This window comes from Podarcis raffonei, chromosome 4 (genome assembly GCF_027172205.1).
Source record: "Podarcis raffonei isolate rPodRaf1 chromosome 4, rPodRaf1.pri, whole genome shotgun sequence".
NCBI lineage: Eukaryota > Metazoa > Chordata > Lepidosauria > Squamata > Lacertidae > Podarcis > Podarcis raffonei.
In genome coordinates, this window is record NC_070605.1 from 30,747,133 (window position 1) to 30,770,411 (window position 23,279).

Sequence of the window (23,279 nt, forward strand, 5' to 3'; positions counted from 1 at the left end):
AATAAGCAGCAGAGATGCACATTTGCAGCAAGAGCAATAATCTGTCCAATTCAGAAAGATGGAGCTAACTGGCAATGAAATGCAAAAAAATAATAATAGACTGTGACAACTCAATATAGAGTTAGGGGATAACCACACTTCAGGGTTGCCGGAGCTACTTTTTTTCTAAAACCCCATGATCTACTAGTCAGAGACAGGTGCAAAAAACACAAGAGTTCCTGTCTGAACACATTTTGAGCCCAGGAATTTGTTTTAGGTACCAGAAATGAACTGAGCTTGCAGTCCTTTCCCATAAAAGTCTACTCCTTGTTAGCTTTCTCCATGTCCCTTGTTGATCTACTGCCTATCGCCCCAAGATCTATTAGCAGATCCTAATCTACTTTCTGCCCACCCCTCAATTACAGCCTTTTAAATCTTTTGCATTTCACTAGTATGTTAATTCTCCCTTTCACATGCACAAAAATGCAGAATTGGACATTTTATGTGAAAAAAAGTTAACTAGAGAATTCAAGGAAGGAGCTTCATATTACAGTAAGCAAGAAGCAGTTGCCAAAAACATTTAGGGCAGCCTTTCTCAACCGGTAGGTCCCCAGATGTTGTTGAACTACAACTCCCATCACCCCTAGCTAGCAAGGCCAGAGCTCAGGGATGATGGGAGTTGTAGTCCAGCAACATCTGGGGACCCACAGGTTGAGAACCACTGATTTAGGGCATTAAAGAAAATGTATAAACCCATTAACACCCAGTACTGAGTACTCATGTCCTGGTATCATGATGGTGCAGGTCCCCCACCACACACATAAACAAAGAGGGTGTGGAAGAGGAGTTGCAGAATTTCTTGATGCCATGACACAGGAACTTTGACCTAGACAACACTGCAGGGGGAAGAACTAAAAACATTGGCTGTATTCAGCAGGGGCTGCATGTGCCTTGGATGATGTGGGGCCCCGGGCCAAGCGTATTAGGACAATTGTTCTAGGGACATTACTGGTCACACTACTGTCTTCTGAAAAAAATCAAACAAATAAACCCCGGCATGGGAGGTGAGAATTAAATGTGTGAGCACCAGCCATCTGTTTAGTTTAACACATAGTTCCAGCAATGGCCATCCTCCTTTTGAAAAGCAAATTTTAAAACTTGAGGCTTGAAATGACATGGGCACAGCATGGTTGAAAACTTGGGTTTGTGTGAAGAATCGGCACAACTTCTATGAGATCGGTTGGTGGGGTTTCCTTGCCAAGCATAGTTTTGCTCCCTTCCCATGACTGACAAAGGTGCAATAAATTACCCCAAATAATGACAAATAGGCCATTTAATGGAGGGCAGGCCTGCAAATGCTATTTATTTGTGATAAATAAACGGAACCTCTGTGATCAGATTCTATGTTGAGTACTGCCTGCCAGGGGCAAAACAGAGGGTATTCAAAGCTGTCCACTCCTGAGCTTCCAGAGGCTATTGCAGAAAGTCGACTAGATGGACCTTCATCTATTCTAGCAAGGTTTTTACAAGCCAACTTTGCTTGATTCGCAAAATCCATATGGGCCTGTAGAATTTAACTTTGCTTAGTGCATAATATTTATTTATTTATTTATCTATTTATTTATTTATTTAGAATACAAATAACACTGGTCTTATTCCATTAACCACAAACTGGCCTGCTAAACCCAAACATCAATACCTTTGTCAGCAGGAAGCAACACAACGGATCATACAACCATCTTATGAACTGAAAAAACACTGAACATAGCATGACAAAAATCCACCAACAATATACTATATACATAAACCTTCATATATTTACAGCTACATACAGAAATTTAGGTTGGCTGCAAGGTGAGAAAGTTCTGCATCCCATAGGTGGTTGGTAGAGGATTCTTAAGAAACGGAGGAGATTGGGTTATGAGGTGAACCCATCTGCGTCAGCACCTTATCTAGCCATTGCAATGGTCCATGCAGGTGGATCTCGATCCAGCATGGAGTACTCGTGACATCCTGCCGATGATACTCCGCTCCCCAGCCCTACAAAACAGACGGACAAATGCCAAAGGATTTTAAAAAAACACCAAACACTCACATTGTATTTGCATCTTATTCTTCTTTCCGTCAAGGCAGATCAAATTGTAGCAACAGAAGTTTGTGATGGCCAATGGCTGAACAATAAAGTATAAAATTAATGCAGCAAGATAATTTCGTTCATTCAAGGAAACTGATCACAGACAAATCTGCAGTAAAGCAAAAAGCTCCACTGCACTGTCTCAATTTTGAACAGATTTTACACTCTCTTAGGTCATTATCTAGGATGCTAAAGGTCTGCAGCTCAAATGCACTTGCTTTGAGGATGGTTTCTGAACTTACAGAGGCCCAATTCACACCTGAATGACTCACAAATGAACGTATGAACTGCATTCACTGAGCAGCACTGTGCATGGAGACGATAAGATTGTGAGTTGCTGTTTCACACAGACAAACCATCACTCAGTGACAAATCATCACCCATCACAAAAGCAGAAATTTTCTTTCATAAGGCATATATTATCAGAGGAAGAGAGATAAGATTTGTGACCCACTTAAGTGAATATTTTCTCTTACCTTGTTTTGGTGTAAGGCGCAAACCTTGAACATATTTATAGTTTTAAATGTGTACATTAATGCCAGGTAATCACTCCTATGTAAATCACCCAAAATCTTTGTTTTAAGGCTCTTCTATTTGTTACTAAGTTGCAACATGTCAATCACAAGCCGTAATAGGATACAGAGGTGGCAGAAGGAAGAAATCAGATTTTGGAGAGGGAGAGAGGGAGAGAGAGAGGCCATCTGTTATGCTGCATAATGCTCACATCTGACTTTATATGAATGAAACGGTGTCTAACACAGCATGGCACCTATCAGATTCTTGGTTCATTAAGTGGTTCTTTAACCCCCTCTGCTGGTAGTTTAAAAACACTGACAAGTATATTAAAGGTGACTAAGCTCAACATCAAAAAAACTAAGATCATGGCCACTGGTCCCATCACCTCCTGGCAAATAAAAGGGGAAGAAATGGAGGCAGTGAGAGATTTTACTTTATTGGGTTCCATAATCACTGCAGATGGTGACAGCAGTCACAAAATTAAAAGACGCCTGATTCTTGGGAGAAAAGCAATGACAAACCTAGACAGCATCTTAAAAAGCAGGGACATCACTTTGCCGACAAAGGTCCATATAGTCAAAGGTATGGTTTTCCCAGTAGTGATGTGTGGAAGTGAGAGCTGGGCCATAAAGAAGGCTGATCGCCGAAGAATTGATGCTTTTGAATTATGATGCTGGAGGAGACTTGAGAGTTCCATGGACTGCAAGAAGATCAAACCTCTCCATTCTTAAGGAAATTAGCCCTGAGTGCTCACAGGAAGGACAGATCCTGAAGCTGAGGCTCCAATACTTTGGCCACCTCATGAGAAGAGAAGACTCCCTGGAAAGGACCCTGATGTTGCGAAAGATTGAGGGCACAAGGAGAAGGGGACAACAGAGGACGAGATGGTTGGATAGTGTTCTCAAAGCTACCAGCATGAGTTTGACCAAACTGGGGGAGGCAATGGAAGACAGGAGTGCCTGGTGTGCTCTGGTCCATGGGGTCACGAAGAGTCGGACATGACTAAACAACAACAACAAAAACAAAAATGCCCAAGTCACAAAACACACTGGTTTTGCTTCACTAGGGCCCATGGGCTACCCTTTATATACAAACCTGGTGTGCCACCAGCTTATATGATTAAGATACTAGAAGCCTTTCAAAGGATTCTAGGTAAATATCAGGAGTATCCGATTAGTACAGGCTGTTCACCCAAATAAGCAGATTGAATAACTAGATGTCCTTGTGTATAATTAGACCAGAAGATTGCCACAGAAGAGTGTGCACCTGTGCAGATGTGGCTATTATGTGGGTGAACAAAAGCCACCCACGTTTCCTTGCCGGCCTTCCAATAACTATGGCCAGGAATAGGAGGGGCCACCTTGACAAATTACAGAGGCATGTGGCAATTTCCCCAGTCGCTCTGACTTGAATCCTACGTGACAGTTGGGTAGAAAGGAATCAACGTGCAGCGCCTCACGCAAGCAACACCTGCTCCCCCATGTCTGAGAATTGCAGAACTTGCTTTGCTGGCTGCCGTTCAAAAAAAGCTCCGCTGACAATTAATCATGCCACATTGGCAGCTCACAACCGTAAGGTTGGGGGTAGAGAAGACAGAAAGGAGTCCTTACTTTGACGAAGCTCATTCGGATGGTGCACATCTTGGTCAGCTCATACACCACCTCGAAGCCGTGGTTCACGGACTGGGCCAGCAACTGGGCAAAGAGTTGGTTGTTGAAAATCTTCAGGCTGCAGCCGCTGGGAATCTTGCAGACGGTGGCAGGGTGGAAGCCGTGCTGGTAGTTGCAGTTGCGGCTCTGTACAAAGATGCTGCTGTCGCTCACGCACTCTGCGTACACCTCTCCCCCCACGTAATACAGGTGGACACCTGAAAAGGGGTGGGGTGGGGGAGAGGAGAGAAAACAGAAAGATTTCAACATAGATAAAAGCAAATTTATTTATTCATTCACTGCATTTATGTACCGCCTTTCTGCCAAGGCACGTAAGGCAGTTTACAGTTTTGTAAGTACTAAGACAAAAGATGGACACTATTACTATTATTATTATTTTCGTATCCCCCACCCATCTGACTGGGTACATGTAAAATTGGGGGTGTGGGGGCATAGTCTGCCTGCAGCAGACCCTGATGTAGTCGCCTTCACCAATTAAATTTGTCAATTCAAAATGGTATACTGTTTGCTTAACAGTGCATTATGTGATATACAGAATACAAAAAAGACACTTTTCTTTGAGAGAGAGACATTATAGTCTTAAAATACAGTCCATTCTAAAAATCTGTGCTTGGAGAAGGAGTTTGGCAGACATTCCTCACCAATGTTTTGAAGGAGCCTACCTGCTGCAGGCTTCTCACTCTTTGGAAAGCAAACAAAGTGCTCCTGAGCGGCCTGCTCTTCAGACCTCCTTGTGTAGGACCCGTATCCAAGTGCACAACCCAACCTTTGGGTGCCTTGGAACGCAACCCCAGCGTAAATGGAGAGCTGCCTGAGGTCCTAAACATTATTTGCTACCACTGCAATAAGGGGCTTGCTCTCACCCTTTCCTATGTGCCTCCTGGTGTTTTCTATAGTGGAATTCCTGTTCACGTTAGACAGCAGCCCAAGGCAGAACCTGTTCTTATTGTTCGATGGATCTGTAAAGCCATCTATCAGTATGCTTCGCGAAGAGGCCTGGAAAGTCTCTCCAACTCTGTTGTTGAGTTCATAGTACGCCACCGAACACCAGTGCTGCGGCTCCTCATAGCAAACGGGCCGGAAGTCTGGAAGGAAAGTCAAGAATGAAGAAAAGAGGCAGGGCCATCTCTTCCCTCACAACAATATGTCTAGTCACATATGCTGTCAGGAGTTGTTTCCATGTCAAGTTCTTTTTCTTCCTAATCTTCCAGTTACATCATTCCAAAATACTGTTAAGTGTATATTCAGACAGCTGGAAGGTACTGGTTCTGGCTGCAGTAAATGACAAAAGGGATACTGATCAAGGGGGTGGAGCAACTGACCTATGAGGAAAGTTTTTGATAGTGTTTGGGCACCTTGAGGTGAGCTTTTATGCCCCCACCATGTCATCTGATTCTACCCTGATTAACATGGCATGATGTGCATTCAGCAAATTTGTCCTGAAGTGGATCTGATCCTTCTGTGCTCATAAAATGCAATATATGGCTTTTATTTTCTGATTGGTGACAGCCCCACCATTAAGTACGGTGCACTTCTGACACTGCTAAAGAGTGCCTGACAATTCATCAAATCCACCAGCCTCAAGTTGAAGGCTGCAAGTCACTATCACTCCTACCATATGGCAAAAACAAGGAGTAACTCATGTCCTGAAGCAGGTGGAATAATTCTGTTCTGATTTGAATTATAGCAACTCAGGAAAGGGGTCTAAGGGATCACAAAGTACCCTGAAAATATCCACTTGCTGAGCTGTGGAATGGAAAGGGCAAACACGACTTGAGTAGCCTTTGGAAAAGGAACAGAGGCTAGAACAGAAAGCATTAGAGTGGCTTTGTACATTACAAGGTAAGATTTATGGCAGACGTAAGCAGGCACCAGCGCATTTGCTTTCCGCTACACATTGTAAGTGTGATGTTCCAAGGAGAACTGGACCATTAGCACGTCCTCTTTTCAGATGTGATAATATGGTGATAAATGAAAAAGCGAGGTGTACTTTGGCACCTCCTGTCTCCTATGTGTTGAGGAAGGATGACTACAACCTTACTCACCACTGCAACTTGAGACAGTAACAGGTGCCTTCAAACTTCAATATGTCAAAAATTGTAAGCAGTTCCGATAGTCTTATCTCAAAAACAATGTTAGAGATGGTAAGTTCAGAAAAGGACAAATGCATTAATTAACCTTCACTTTATCAAAAAATAAAAAGTGGATTTAGCTTACAAAACCACAGCTGTAATCAGGAACATGGAAAGCAAAGTGTTTTAGCTTACAGGGCAGGAGGTGGTACACACATTGATTTGGAAAGCAGCGGGTAGTGGAGTTATTCTTTGCTCTCTCAAAATGTAAGCTCTCACAGCTTTTGCAATAAAACTGATAGGCAGTAGGTTTAAGTCAAAGAAAAGTTATGTGGGAGATATCCTGGAAAATTCACTGCCAAAGGATGCTGCACGGCTTCACTTCCTTACCTGCTGAAGTGGGATTTCGGATTATGTTTGCCTCATGCTGCTGCATGGCAAACAGATTTGGAAAATATGGGGTGTCTCAACAGCAGCATGCCTATAAGGGCTCTTTGGATAGGCCAACAGGCCTATCAGATACTAACCAATGGAACAGTGGTCTAATCTGCCTTAGTCTGTGGAGATTTTTTTTTTTAAAAAAAAGCTTTAAAGAAGTGCCTCATGCGGCCCTGGAGTTGGTGGGATCACTGGTTGTCACATACATAGAAAGCACGACCTGAACATGGACTAGAATATTTCTGCTTCCTTGGGTTTTCATTTATCAGCCTAATGGTTGTTATCTAAGCTCAGAGGTAGCCTTCAAACAACTAGCTAGTTTACCAATATTCCAGCCACATCAATTAGAACCGTTCCAATAATACTGTATTCTAGTGGTTCAGCACTGGAAGCAATTTTGCTAAGCATCACTTTTAATCCAGGTTAAGGATTTGATTCCCCCCCCCCCTGCTGTCAGAGGCCTATAAATCAGGCATAGCTCAAGTCATTTCCCCCTAGAAAACGATACAAGTATTTACATACTTTCAGGTTCTCCATCGGCAGATTTACCTCCATTGGGCAATGACAGGACTAACTGATTCTCTGCGGTTGCATGTATAGAGCGTCCATGGTGGTTTCCGGGCGTTTCTCTCATGTTGTAAGGCGGAGGTGGCGTTTCGACTAGAGAGGGGGGATAGAAAAGGAGAAAGCTACTGGGCCTGCCATTTCATTAACTGACTAGTTTACGTTCACTGGAGAAGGACCAAAACCTTCTGACTTAAACTGAATCCGTGTCTCATCCAAATTAAGATGGATTTTCAAGGGTTTTTGTTTCAGATGAAGGATCAGACACAGGGCCCAAGATTCCCTTGTAAGCATTTCGACAGTGCACATCACATGAAATGATGAAAGCAATACAACTGCCAACACCAAAATTGTACGGACTGTACGCTTTCATATGAACCAAATACCACACAAAAGTTGATATTCCATGTCCCCAAAAAGGTAAAAGGTAAAGGACCCCTGGACAGTTAAGTCCAGTCAAAGGGGACTATGGGGTTGCAGTGCTCATCTACTTTCCAGGCCGAGGGAGCCGGTGTTTATCCACAGGCAGCTTTCTGGGTCATGTGGCCAGCATGACTAAACCACTTCTGGTGCAACGGAAACCAGAGCGCATGGAAACGCCGTTTACCTTCCTGCCGGAGCGGTACCTATTTATCTACTTGCACTGGTGTGCTTTCGAACTGCTAGGTTCGCAGGAGCTGGGACAGAGCAATGGGAGTTCACCCCGTCGCGGGGATTCGAACCACCAACCTTCAGATCGGCAAGCCCAAGAGGCTCAGTGGTTTAGACCCTAGCGTCACCCGCATCCCTCTTGTCACCAAAAGAGAAGTCACTGTAGACCCATTCATCAGCGCTGGAAACGTATTCAGGGAGACTGCCGCTTATTTATTTTTTACCTGTAAGTTGATAAGGACTTCCTGGTGTAGAGGAACTTCCGGGGGAGTCAGCGTAGCTCATGCTGCTAGGGGACTGAGAGAACATGTGGGGGGACGCTGGGAGAGGGGGGCATGGAGGATGCTGGAAAGAATCAGGGTAGGTCGCGTTATGAGGCATCAGTGGCTCACTGTGAAGAGACGCATTCCGGAATTTGGCAAGGAGGCTGAGGTGAGGGTTGAACTCACTATGTCTTGGAACCAGAACAGGAGGCAACACTAGAACAAGAGGGAAAACATGTCCGGCATTAAAAGCAGTTAGGGGCACAGTTTGAACTGGTGTCAGGCAGTTTCCCTGTTTGCTTCTCTTGCCCAATTACTCTGGAAGCAGCTCTCCAGAATCTCCTGAACCTTTCACTTAAGAGACGATTGAATCTGAGATCTCCTGTAGCAAAGCACGCACCACACCACTGAACTGTGACCTCTCCCTAGTTACATGAGATGCCACTCCTAAGATCTGGCATGTCAGTCACGTTACCAAACTTTCATGCAAGAACGTATGCAATTCCTGGAAGGGGGGGGGGACATGCAAATTCAAATTAAATAACCTGTGAGTGCATATTAGGAATTTCACAAGTAGAGACCTGTGAAGATTCCTTGTCCTTAAGGCTGCAAAGGTCTGAAGACTGGTGGGCGAAAGACACTGAAATCTCAGAAACCACAGGTGGTGGTGGAAGAAAGAAAGAAAGAAAGAAAGAAAGAAAGAAAGAAGGAAGGAAGGAAGGAAGGAAAGAAAGAATGACGCAGAATTTTCAGTGGTGCAAGTAGCAAGGCTTCAATGCAGTATCTGAATCACCTTGGCATACATATTTTAAAGACAAATTTTATAGGGTACAAAATCTCAAATAACAAAACATATTTAGTCTAAGTATCCAATTAATATAATTATTCAGAAAATGTAAATTACTGTTTCCTAAGTTCTACGAACTGATAAAATTTAAATCATGAATGCAATTAATATTCTAAACTTCAGGTCAACAAATAGAGAAAATGTGCAAAAACATGCTACGTATAAAATGGGAAATGAGGCTGGCTGGGAAATAACTGGCTTCCACATCAGCAAAACAACAACCACAAGAGAAAACTCTACTGGATCTATCCCATCAGAAACAAAGACGACTGTATGACAATAATAATATAAGGGTGGTGATTAGGGAAATCACACATATATTTGGAGAATTTTACCATTATACATGAAAAAGCCACCTTCCCACCACTGCAAATGGAGGGGGTCCTTAAAATAAAAACCCACCCATTCCACATTTACCAAAAGTTGACAGAAATTTGAAAGGTGAAGTATTACAGAAGCCAGAGAAACTATTATATCTTTATAGGGCAATAAATCTCAAGGGCCAGATGGAATTACCCCCAGAATATGATAATGCTTTCTTTCCGACATATTGTTAACTCCATTAACAGATGTAATGAAAAATACATGAGAACAGAAGATTTGTTGACTCATGGGTTATGGGGAGAGATCAGTCTATGACTGATCTCTCCCAACATTTCCCCCCACCCAATCAAACACACCCATGTGGAAGAGGGAGTGCTAATTTGACTAAGAAAGGGGTATGGGACTTGGAAGAAGTGTTTTCAAGTCTCCCTCCCTGAATTATTTCCCCCAATCTAATTCACAACCTGCCCCTGAAGTTGCAATTGGCCAGGAAGGAGAACAATACTAGGCAAGCCAGGAAAGGATCCAAGGAATGAATCATCATATCAACCAATATCATTATTAAATTTATGATTACCAGGTGATGGCAACAGTATTAGCAAGGAAGTTTAAAATAATTATAGGACACAATATTCATTCCCCCCCTGCTCTTCAGCAACACCCAGGTTGCTAGACTAAACAGCAACACCCAACTTACATATATCACTGGTAAGGCAGTCCCTGCCCTCAGGATTACAATCTAAAATACACAACACGAAAGGGAATGGGGATGGGAGGAAAGAGGAACATTGTAGTGTCCTTCTGTGGGGGAATGTGGCAGTCACATGGTTCCTTGGCATGATGCTATGCTATGATATGTCATTTTCGGGCATTTAGTGGGGATGGTTTTTTTGGGGGGGGCAATGGACACCCAGAAGAGCTCTGTTGCTGCTGCCACAGATTGCAGCAAAAGAGACATTTTTAAAAATTATTTATTTAAAAGAGAGAAATCACAACCACTTGCGTAAGGTCCCAGGTTTAAATCTCCAGTTAAGAACTGCTAAGTGTCCCCTGTCTCAGACCCTGGTGTGCCTCTGCCAATCAGGGTAGGCAATACTCAGCCAAATGGACCAATGGTCTGACTCAGTTAAGGGCTTCCTGTGCACACACCCCACTTGAATCTTATTGAATAATCTTAAACTCAAGATACATAAATGCAAGAAAGAAAGGGGTTTTTCGTGGCTATATCTGTACTACACTGCAAGTGAGCCAATGGAAGAGATTGGCTGAAGGACAAAAACACATATTCTTGCCATAAGAACAGAAGCAATTATTGTTATTTTGGCGGAAAGTCCATTGGAGCAATGCCACAGTCAAACGGAAGTAAACAATATAATTTACTCAAGAGTGGACAATTTTATTGCCGAGTTAAACAGATGTCAAACAGATAAACAACTATACAACTTTCCAAACACAACTGAAGGCAGGACTGTACTGGGATGCCTTTTAATGTTTGATGTTAAAACATTAACATCCTAGGTGGGTCAGAACTATGCAGTGAAACAAATGCCTCCATTTCCCTCCCCACTATCCTGTGCAACCTATAGGACATATGAGATCACACAAAATTAGGGGTTTTTTATCATGTTTTTAAAAAGATGTTAGTTGAAGATATCAATTTTAAAAAATATTTCCAGACAGGAACTTAGGTTAAATTCCAAAAAGCAGATACATGAGGTGCATAAATAACTTTGGTAGAGACTAATCAGGAACTGCAAGCAATCAGGAAAGCAGGTTGAGCATTTTAGAGGCCAATTCCCAAGACTGTAGCTGAAGATCCATATACAAATACACATCGTTCATTGATTCATAACACTCAAACGCATATCATTTCCAGATTTGGGCATAGCCTCTGCCCATAGTCTCAGAGACCAGGTACAATCCATGTTTTCTCTCTTATGCTCCTCCAGTGCTCTCTCAGAAGAAAGGGCAAGAACTAGCAAAACAAGGACGACCAAAAGCATAGGCTGTTGACTGCTTGGCAGAGAAGCCTAATTCCAGAAGCATTCAGGTTAGGCTGATCCCTGATCCAGTCTTGTGTACTGGTTTCAGAAGGTGAGCCCGGCCAACATGGTAAAGCCCAATTATCCTAGCAATGTGAGAGAAGGTGAGCTCATTTGGGGCCTAATCCTCTCCAAATCATCAACAGGATTTTCCAATCCTTTCAGAGTGCAGGTGTGACAATATTGTAGGGCAAAAAACAACAACCACCTTAGGCTCTGTTAATGAAATATCTCTTGTTTGTTTTCCTGTGCTTCCTCCTACAACATCCTGTCCTGAATTCCCATGAGCGTCCACGGTACCAGCGAGGCAAAAAGCAGCTGGGAGGACATAGATTGGGTAAATGGTGTCAGGGTACCCCAGCAAAGGGTTAACGAGTCCATGCCCTAGGGGTGCTTTTCATTGGATATCTACGTATTGGGTGACTGATGAATTATTCCTTGCATAGCATCTAGTATGGCTTTAAGAAAGAAGCTTTTAAAAAAAACTACCTTCTGAAGTTTCAGCACCCTGGACAAGTACAAATATGCGCAAGAACCACGAGAGAGGAACCTTTGGAGAAGGAAATTCAATTAACGGCACCTACATTCCAGGAATATACTACCACAATGGCTTTTTTTCACACCTGATTTGTGACTTTAGGGCAGCAGTTGAAGGAGGAGACAAGAGTTTGCAAAACCACAGCAGCAAAGTAAGTTGAGTTCCACTGTGCCAAGCTGCACTTGAGGTAAAGCAATCATTTGTCTGCTTCATTCAGTGCAGAACAGAAGCACAATCCAAATTTACCATGGTACATCTGACCAATTTAGGGTAGCTCTGTAACTACACAGAACATTATAGGCTGAGTTGCAAATTATTTCATTACATGACCACAGCTCTGTTCTAACAGTGCAAGTTTAACTTGGTGTGTGATTTACACTGAGAGAATGGAGGAGAATGGTTGAATCTTACCTCCCCAGTGGAATGTTCCCAATCCAATCCCCAATTCTTGACATTTTTTTTTAATGCAACGTATGGCAGATATGATCACAGATCTCCAGCATCTCGTCTAGTCTCCCCTTTATTTTGGAAAATGTGTCATGTATTTCTCTTCTCCTATTATTACATTTTTACAGAATGTTTTAGAATTGGCATGAATTTGTTCAATTTCAATTGTTTTATGATTCTGTATATTTGCAAGGTTGCAAGAGACTGTTGTTAGCTGCCCTGGGCTCCAATCAGGAGGAAGGGCAGGGTATTTAAAACAAAGAAACAAATCACTAAATAAAAACAAAATTTTGCCTTCTCATCAGTGAATCTGAACTTGGCTCACACACTTAAAAAGAATAAACCCCAAAAATAAAAACAAACGCTGTATCACAACAAATCACAGCGGCCAAAAAATTCATACTGACACAGCTTGTTTCACCTGATGGCTTTTAAAAAACCATGATGTTTGATTGCTACCACTGTCACAAAGTAGCCTTTAAGATTACCTCCAACCCATGTTTAGTCAGATTCATCACAAGATTTAACAAGGCTGTTTCTATCCTGAAGCAGCAGAACTTGGTTCCTGGTTAAAAACAGGAACGTAGATTTCTCACGTAGAAAACTGATTCAGTTTTATTTCTTCATCAAGAAGTCTATATTTTCCTCCTATTCTTATGATTTCATAATGAAATTTCTTACAAAATATGAAACCCAATGCAGTGGTAGCCTTTGCATCAAAATTTATTTTTAGATTGGAGAGGGTGCAATGCTCTGGGATCTACTATCCAAAATGTTTTCTCTGAAATCTCTCTGATAATCATAATTTGATCTTGGATCCCAAATTAGCACTTTTGTCAACTGAGAGCAACTTTAACCCTACGTTTCCATCTCCAACCCTAATCTCTTTTCTCTTAGCTGCTGCCATGATGGCGATAGCTGTCAAATGGGAAACAAGGGGAAATGTTACTTTGCCTTTGCAGTATGCACGTGTATGGGGAAAAGCAATTTCGGAATGCTTGACCCAATGCAGGAGAGTTGTTAATGGACAGGCAAAGAGAGACAAATTTTTAGGCAAGCGGTCTTTGTTCACTGGTCACATCCATAAGTCAGCCCTGTTGTTACAACACATGTATCTCTCTGGAGATTAATCAATAAACTTTATCATGTATGTACTGTTACTTTTTGTAACAGACAACCCAATAATAGGCACTCCATGTGTTGTTTTTGTTTTTATGTTTATGGTATTACTGTTGAAATCCAATAAAACATACGTACTTTTTAAAATTTATTGGGATGATTTGCTTACCTGGGGTCTCCACACGTCGATAATGGTAAGGATTAATGCACACTTCTTTCTGCTTTGAGCCAAACGGGAACTCGCAACATTCCAGCGCTTTCAGTTCATGGTGAGACTGCAAGTCAGGCCAGCGCCACACTCTGCAGTAGATGACATGGGGCAGCCCTTTGCGATGAGACACTTGCAACCGCCCATCCAAAGACCGCGGGATTGTCACACACTTGCTGGGCTGCCCGGGGCAGCTGAGTGCCCTCTCCAGTTCCTCCATGGCTCCCTTCTTCTTCTTTAGCTTCTTCACCAAGGAGTCAACAGCCTTTTCTGCCCACTTCTCCTCTTCATCTCCTTGCTTCCAGCCCAGCAGTCTCTTCACAGCCGGGCTGGTGAAGGAGAACAAAGAACTGATCGAGGTGCTGGAGTGCATATGAATTGGAGATAATACGTATGATTGCAAAGCGAGACCCCAGATATGTAGCTTTCTTTAAAAAAAAAAATGAGGCCCAAATTTCGGCACTGGGGGGAAAGCTGCTTTCAAAATCAGGCTCGTCCACACATATCCTAGGTGGTGTTAGAGATATTTCATCGCATGTGTCTTCCAGTATCGGACAATTCTGCAATAAAAGAACAGTGTTCTGTCAGACATAATACAGATCCTTTTTCATCTCTCTTTTTAAAAACTCACCTTGAAACAGAACCAATTTTGACTGTTTGTTTTTCTGCTTTTTGTTCACTAAAGTAAAATAAATAAAGACAGCATCTTTCTATATATCACAACCAGACACTTCAGCACCAGCAAAATTCAACAGGCACAGGATTGCAGCCACTTTAAAATAAACTTTACTCACTATGTAAATTAATATAAACTGGGTATAGTTAATGTCTTTTCCCATAAAAACAAAAGCAGGGAGAGCCAAGAAAGGATCTTGAAACACTATAGTTCTGCCTGTGAAGTTGCTAACCTAGTAGTACCACATCTTTAGATATCTAAAAGCCCACTGGATTGAATCCAACAAATCCATTTTATTTGTACAAGGACTTCCATTTCTGCAATGGAACTTCTCCCTCTCCTCTCCAGATCTACTCCCGAGTATTACGATGCAATACATGCAACAGAGAATAAATGTGTAAAAAATTGGCACTGTTCTTATTATGGTGGAATGATAATTCCAAGGTTATATTAGTGTTAATCTGGGTCCTGCTGGACCTCACCCAGCAGTTATAATATTGTTATGGGTTGGCAGGGGGCAAGGATCCCCTAAAATTCCTGGGTGCCAGGTTGTTGGTTTGACCAATGGATTTAGCAAGGCCTAAGAGATAAGTCAAGCCAGCTTCCTCAGGAGATTGGCTGAGAGGGGCCATCAAGGAACAAAAACACATGATCGCAGTCATTGCCCTGACAAAAGGTGGGGCTTTCGGTCTCAGACAAGAAGGGGGGTGGAGTCCCTCTCCCAACTGTGTGATAACTAGCACAGATTTCTGATGACTTGTCAGCACAACAGTTAAAAAAGAGATAGAGGGAATCTATACTATTTCTCTTAAGAACTGCTAAAGCTGAAGGAGCACTTCATTCTTAAAATTTCACTTTGAGTTCTTGGCGCTGTTCTTATTTCAGTGCGAGCCATTCTTAGTAGCTGGCCTTTGGAGGAAGATCCCATGGAGGCACTAGTACTTTTATCAGCCTTGCCAATTTACAATGGGCAAGAAGATGCCTGCGGGCTGGGAGAAAAAAAGACTCTGATGATGACATGACAACTTGATCGAGAAGAAGAATAAAAATAATTTTAGACTCTGGACTAAATGGCATTATTGTGGCCTCTCTCTTTAGATGGTAATTCAAAATGTGGTAGGGCAGCCTTGATGCATTTAGGGGGCCTTCTGCTCATTCTGCTGAGCAGGACTGCAGATCCAAAGTCCTGCCCCAATGGCACCAGTCATCAATATAACAGTTTAAATAAGTGGGCCAAAGACATTTCCAAAGACCTAAAGCCCAAAAGCGTTACAAAGGTCAGCTGGCAGTGACTTCAAAGCCCCATGGCCACTATGGAGAAAGCTTCTTCCTCATGCCCACCAGTTTCACTGATCTCACAGGTGGACAAATGAGAAGGTATTCCACTGTTGATTTTAATATGCAGGCAAGAGGGGTACAGGTGCAGTAGGTTCTTTGAGTAACTTGGACCCAAGCGGTTTAAAGGCTTTAAAATGTTACGAGCCACCACTTCAAATCGGTAGAGCATGAGACTCTTAATTTCAGGGTTGTGAGTCTCAGCCCCATGTTGGGCAAAAGAATACTGCATTGCAGGGGGCTGGACTGGATGGCCCTTGTGGTCCCTTCCAACTCTATGATTCCATGAAATTGGGAATGAAAGCAGAGTGGGAACCAATGTGGCTGGTACAACAATGGTGTCACAAGATGCAACCACCTAACTGCCCCATCAGGACTTGGTGGGCTGCATCTCAAACCAGCTGAAGCTTTTGAACGGGCTTTAAGATGCATATAACGCATTGCAGCCGTCAAAGCTTGGTGTGACAAGTACACAGATTATTGTGCCATCCCTGAAAGCAAGACTCCAAATTCCTGGAGCTGCGATCTGTCTGCATTTCTGTGTTCGCCTGTATCAATCTACTCCTCTCACTGTAGGAACACGAACATGTCTTCATTCCACCGAAATATTCCTTCACACACAATTATTTATTTACCTGTTCGAGAAAACGCATATCCTTCCATTCTGCAGTTGAAAAAGATTTAAGAAAAAATTACAGCGCTCAGGGAAGATTATATCGTTTGAAAGCAAAACAATGTTTCATAAAAAACAAATTAAGCAGCAGCAAAAGGCCAACTGGAACCAATTAAAAACCAAGTTGAGCTTCAGGCTATTAAAAACCTAACCAAGCAAATTAAAAGCTTGTCTTGATTCCTTTCTTTCCAGTTCTGACCAGGAGGCAGAACATAGGCTATGCCAGCTAGGGGAACATCTGGAGGGCCATAGGTTCTTCACACCTGCCTTCAGGAGTGGGAAGGATGGTTTGGGAGGAGGCAGTTCTTTGGTGGATATTTAAGTCACACATCTTAACAGTTCAGACAGGACAATTTGGTGCTAGGAAGTCCACCCGTCAGCCTCACTTCTTTATTTCACTCACACTCCAAAAATGTTGTGATGGAAGAAGGAGGTGCTGTGCTATTAACTGGGCAGAGCTAAAGAGCAAACCAATGGTGCAAAAAGGAGAGTAACAAATCTGTCTGTCTATCTGTATGAACTTGAGGGACTGGGGAGACTTCGGCTGCAATACTAGACACAGGTACCTGGGAGTGTTCCACTCACCTCAGTGAAGCCCAAGTCCAACCAAAACACATGCCTGCCATTTTACTGTTAGAATTCTTATCTGTTTCCTGATTAAGTTAATGTAACTTTATAGCCAGGCAATCACCAGATCTTAAAACTAACATTTCGGAGTGCTTGTGGTTCCCCCACCTCTGCTTCCCATTTTAAACAAGGCTTTAAATAAACATTGTTATCTCTTTCGGTCAGATTAAATAAGTTACCTGTGACATCAGCATGACTCCGCAATACTGTTACTGCTGGTGGGAGATAAGACCAGGACATAGGCATTTATACAAAAATAATTATATTTTAAAAATAGGCAGGCTTGCTGTTTGATGCAAATGAAAGGGAGTGATTTTTACTAATTACCTAAAACAAAAAACCGGCAGTGGTCACTTTTAAAATCCCAGGCCCATCTAAGCATGAACAGAATTAAGAGTCTCTCAGAAATGACAGTAGACAATCTATCAATAGACATTTTTCAAAGCCATGCCACTGGCAGTGAGAGAGTCAGTGTAGTTTATTGTTGTTTAGATATGAGAATCCCATGTATAAATCTCTTCTTGGCTATGACATTCCCTAGAAAGGTTCAGGAAGTCTCTCAGCGCCTATCTTTACCTCACAGGGTTACTGCAAGGATAAAATGAGATTCCTCATATAAGATCACTGTTGGGATCAAACTGTGATGATAAATAATAAAAATGGAAACACTTTGTGGTACAACCATAGTCTCGGGAAGATTCTAGCATCAGGTTTTCTAAAGCGCATAATACAAAACGTTGCTCAGCAGCCTAGCCTAAGCATTCCTCTGGATTTGCTGCTCCGTTTTAAAAGGCCTAGCCCTCCTTTCTGCTTGGGTGATGCAAAGACATATACTCATCAAGCATAATGCATAATTTCAGGGCTGGAATTACACTGAAGGCCACCAAGGGCAGTCACCAACACTGATCCTCCACACCTGGGGGGGACGGGACGACTTAGCCAAGTGGCCCTTATCATATTCTAGGATACGGTGTGCCCACAGTGAGTCAGCACGAAGGAGCAAGATACACCATCTGCATAATAGCACCAGTGGGAAATAAATGACAGCAACAAGATATTAGATAGTTCGAGCAGTACTCGATACTGACGTGCTTTCAGAGATTATTTTCTCACACAGATGATATAAGTCCCTGGAAGAACAAACAGTTTTGCCTTCTGCTCCTTTGAACTTAACAGAGGTGACACGACCCTGCAATCTGCAGGAACAGAGTTCAAGCCTTGGCGCATACGAGTTGTACAATGCAAAACAAATCTTGAGGTCCATAGTTGTGAAGTCATATCCTTGAAAGAAGTGGTTGTCAAACGTTTTTCCTCTGGACTGCCTTGGTGCATTGGGACAATCTTGCACAACTTTCAGGAAGCAGGCCATACAGACTGAGAAAGCTATGTTGGATTCCAGTGCGGTGCATCTGTCCAGTGACATAAATGCTGCACCAAAAAGGCATTGAATAGAATAGTATTGTTACAGGCTCCAGGAGCTTATCCAGGGTTCAGTTTCCTTGGAATGAGAGACAGTGCAGACTGTGGTGTCTATATGGTTTATTTACACATATGTACAACCTGAGCCTACGATAGAGGGGTTCACAGCATTTACACCCCAAAAGTTCTTGCTTCTCCCATACAGTGGTACCTCGAGTTACAAAGGCCTCAGGTTACAAACACTTCAGGTTACAAACTCCACTAACTTGGAAGAGTTACCTCGAGTTGAGAACTTTGCCCCAGGATGAGAATGGAAATTGTGTGCCGGCAGCGCAGCGGCAGCAAGAGGCCCCATTAGCGAAAGCACGCCTCTAGTTAAGAACAGTTTCAGGTTAAGAACGGACCTCCAGAACAAATTAAGTTCGTCACTAGAGCTTCCACTGTATTCACAGCCTTGGAATAAAGGAGAAATCAAGCATGGGTATGCCTCTCTGGTTGCTGCCTGCTTCTTGCCCAACTCACACACACTCTGGCTTTTGTTTTTCTCACTACCAGTCAGGTGAGGGAGGGGCCCACCTATTTGCTATTTGCCCTCTGGCACAGTGCTACTTATTTTGTCATACTAACATGGTCCTGGAAGTGAGAGCTGGACCATAAAGAAGGCTGGACCATAAAGAAGGCTGATCGCCGAAGAATTGATGCTTTTGAATTATGGTGCTGGAGGAGACTCTTGAGAGTCCCATGGACTGCAAGAAGATCAAACCTATCCATTCTGAAGGAAATCAGCCCTGAGTGCTCACTGGAAGGACAGATTGTGAAGCTGAGGCTCCAATACTTTGGCCACCTCATGAGAAGAGAAGACTCCCTGGAAAAGACCCTGATGCTGGGAAAGATGGAGGGCACAAGGAGAAGGGGACGACAGAGGACGAGATGGTTGGACAGTGTTCTCGAAGCTACAAACATGAGTCTGACCAAACTGCGGGAGGCAGTGGAAGACAGGAGTGCTTGGCGTGCTCTGGTCCATGGGGTCACAAAGAGTCGGACACGACTAAACAACAAGATGGTCCTTAGGACTATTAACTCACACACAGAAGCATGGAATCCTCCATTCGAATTTGAACCATGCTGGATCCAGGACTCACGAGTTAGAAGGGACTCAGGCAACACACTGACTACCCCTCACCAAACTCACAACAGTATAGAATAATGGGCTGGGACTAGTATCCTCGTAGTTCTTGAGCTGAACATAATTGCAGTCCATTAGATTCTAGCAGTAGAACTGAAACAGTGGGCTTTTTTCTTATTATCTACCCATATATATCTGTCTAGACAGGCCTCTCTCGAGTCTGTGGATTGATTTGGCACTTTCGGTGACATTGAGACCAGTGACATCATCCAGCAGCCTTTTTCTATCTTGGTATTAAAAGTCTCACTTGTTGTACAGCCATACAGATAGAATGGGAAAAATAAAACATTACTAGCCCTGTAAAACACCCATTAGCTCACTCATAAAGAAGAGAACACCCTGTGTCTTTAAAAAAAATAAAAATCAAAGTTTCAAAATCTCCACACACACACACACACACACACACACACTCCAACAAGTACACCACTCATAGAAGAAGAAGAAGAGTTTGGACTTGATATCCCGCCTTTCACTACCCTTTAAGGAGTCTCAAAGTGGCTAACACTCTCCTTTCCCTTCCTCCCCCACAACAAACACTCTGTGAGGTGAGTGGGGCTGAGAGACTTCAAAGAAGTGTGACTGGCCCAAGGTCACCCAGCTGCTGCATGTGGAGGAGCGGAGACGTGAACCCGGTTCCCCAGATTACGAGACTACCGCTCTTAACCACTACACCACACTGGCTCTCTCATACACTTGTGTATTTATTTAAAGCATTTTCACTCCACTTTTCAGCCAAAAAACAACAACTAAACAGCTCCTGGAGGAGCTTACGTATATCAGTAATAAGTCACCTCCTGTTCTCAGGCTTACAACCTGAAATACACGACACAAAAGGAAAAGGGATGGGAAGGGAGAACGGGAGGAGGGGGGCGAGCATTGGCAATGCATTCATCATCCTTGTACACTTTGCTACTCAGGATAATACCTAATGACTCCCTATCCACCCTGCATGGTTCCATCACACATTTTCTTTGTTGTAAATGCTGACATTGTGCACCCACATTTCTCAGGGGCACAACAAAACTCCACAGGTAAACCACTGGTTTCACAACACAAAGAGTTTGCAATTATAATTGCAAGCAGACAAACTGGACAGTAGTGCCTATCCCAAAACAGTCCCTAAACCCAAACAGAAAGCACCCCTACAGCCCCGCAAGACTGCTTCTATGAGACAGCACCAAAAACTTACACCTACTTTTTCTCCCTCTTGCCAAATTCTGACTAATCTTTTAGATCTCCTGGCACAAACATTCTCAGGCAGAGAACAAGCCCCACACCTTCATCTAAAAACATTGGTGTGCCCTCAGTTCCTCATTCTTGGGGTAGCTGATAATCATCTTAGTGATCCATCAATAGTAACTGCAAAAGATCAAGCCACACCAAGGCTAGTGAGTGTTTACTCGCACAAAACAGTATTCCTATAGTATTTTGGTTTTTACATTTGCAGAGGTATTTTCAGAACATAGCATTGTGGTGCCCGCAAATATTTTGGTTAATAGCTATTTGAGCATGTTTTGGTTGGCATCCTTCTCACAGTCTGTGATTGTCACGCTGTTTTTCTCCCAACAACAATTCCTGTCTGCTTGAACTGCTAGAAAACAAGTGACTTGACACAGTCCAGAGCATGTGCAGATTCTCCTTTGGGCCAAGCAAAGCTGGCAGTCTTTCTGGCAACTTCTACCTCTTGAAACAGCTCTCCTTACAGACATCTATTTATAAATTTGTAAAATAATAGGAGAAATAGTTGTTTCAGGTTGCACAGGGCAAGAAAGAGGCAATTTAAGCCAAGAATGGGGAGCTTGTGACTCTCACTTCCTGTTGGGACTCCATGTCCCATCATCCCTGACCACTGGTCCCACTGGCTGGGGCTGAAGGGAGTTGGAGTCTACCCACACTGTAAGCTCTACAGAAAGTGAAGGGACAGGAAGATAAGAGTGCTGAGTAGGCAGGTGCCAGAGGGTCAAGAGAAGGGGATGAGCTGGACAGACTACACCTGAAGTCACCTAGAGCCCAGCAACAGAAGTTCTGAAGACAGTTCCTGGAGCAAGGTTTCTAAACTGCGGAGGCTACTCCATTAGAGCACATGAAGCACTGCCCCACCAATCTCATTCTTCCCTCAGCTAACGCCCAGCCTGCTTCCTTTCTTACTTAGAGCCAGTCCAGGGACTAACCCTGTCTATCAGCTCCCTCCTTCTTAATCTCATTGCAGCTCTTGTAGAACTCAGCAGGAAGGGGGACAAAACAAGAATTAGTTGGCTTTGCCTGAAATTGGCTCTGGCGCCACCTTCTGTTGGCCTCCATGCCTTCCGCACAACCAGTCCACTGAATCTAATAACAGAGGAGCAGAAAGAATCCTAAGTGATGTCCAAATCTCAAAAATCCTGTTAAGTCTGTGAAGTTGGTGAAGGCCCTAGGTGCGATCTTCCAGTCTTATATGTAGAAACATAAGTGACTTCAATAGAAGCTAGAAGCAGCTGCAGGGAAGACTAGACCAAGTAAGTTTTGTGGGGGGTTTTTAAATTGAAAAGGATTGTGCTGCTTATCATTAAGTAAGGTTGGTGTATATCTGCAATGTGAGGCCACAGTAAGATGGAACTACTCCGTGCCTTTCTGGACCTTGGCAGCTATTGGGTCCTCCGCACCACAGAGAGATTTTCTAGTGCAAATGGAACTACTGAAAAATGCTGCCTTCTGCCCACAATATATTTATTTCTAGCCAGTACTGCATTGCATCAGACCAGCCGTAATGTGGCACCTTAATATCACACAAGATGGGGATGATCACGGCGAAGGACATCACTCCACATGTTTTTGTAAGCAATATCTGTCCACCGGGCAGCAACAGGGTCACTGTGCCATTGAAATGGCAGCATTTTTGAGGGAGAGGCCGTGTATGTTTCAGGTAGCTCTCAGGTTCACTGGCAAGGCCCACCTGTGCAGCTTAAAATGATGCATGGCATGTCGTTTCCAGTTAAGGACCATGAGGCTTTCAGCTGGGAGACGACAGACACTATGAAATCCAGCAAGAAAATAATGTCCTGTGCATAATTTATAGCTAAAGAAAAGCACTGCAGATCTTTGCGTCTGAAAAGAAGCTGTACGCAACAGTTATTTCCTTCCCTTTTCCCAAGATAAGGTTTTGCCTGCTCAGATGTTTAGTTCTGGGCTACTAACATACTTTGCAATAAGTGAAAGTGGTCAAAATTGCAAATGGACAAATTTCAAAAGCAGCTACAGAGCGGATTCAAACAAAGTTCCTGTACAAAGAGGCATTAAAAAATGCCTTCTTCTTAAAAGAAGAGAGGGGAATATATGACAGGCAATAAAGTTACGTTAGTAATTTTCATGAGAAAAATTGCTAAGGTTTCTCTGTCAAGCCTAGCAGCACAACTGTATTTGGAACAATCCACAGATAAGTTTTGGGTTTTTTTAAGTGCTATGATGTGATTTTGTGCAAGTCCTGAGCATTTCAACATGCCATTTTCAATGTAATGGTATGCTATAATTCCAAACAAACTCAAGCTTACCCACCAGAACTGAACAGCATGCAA

The 23,279-nt window shown here is 43.0% G+C and overlaps 1 protein-coding gene across 3 annotated transcripts in view; it reads right to left on the reverse strand.

Annotated features, from left to right (window-relative positions):
• Positions 1-1,589: 1,589 nt before the first annotated feature.
• The window catches only part of SMAD9 (SMAD family member 9), a 29,012-nt gene continuing 7,322 nt past the window's right edge, over positions 1,590-23,279 (reverse strand). For 2 of the 3 annotated variants that reach the window (XM_053386054.1, XM_053386055.1), the window contains exons 2-7: positions 13,774-14,372; positions 8,249-8,503; positions 7,332-7,469; positions 5,163-5,384; positions 4,240-4,496; positions 1,590-2,019 (exon numbers count right to left, since the gene is read on the reverse strand). In XM_053386054.1, the coding sequence (XP_053242029.1) occupies positions 1,876-2,019; positions 4,240-4,496; positions 5,163-5,384; positions 7,332-7,469; positions 8,249-8,503; positions 13,774-14,185 (1,428 nt within the window). In that variant the 5' untranslated portion in view covers positions 14,186-14,372 and the 3' untranslated portion in view covers positions 1,590-1,875. The remainder of the gene's footprint in view (positions 2,020-4,239; positions 4,497-5,162; positions 5,385-7,331; positions 7,470-8,248; positions 8,504-13,773; positions 14,373-23,279) is intronic. The other variant, XM_053386056.1, reaches the window with a different exon arrangement.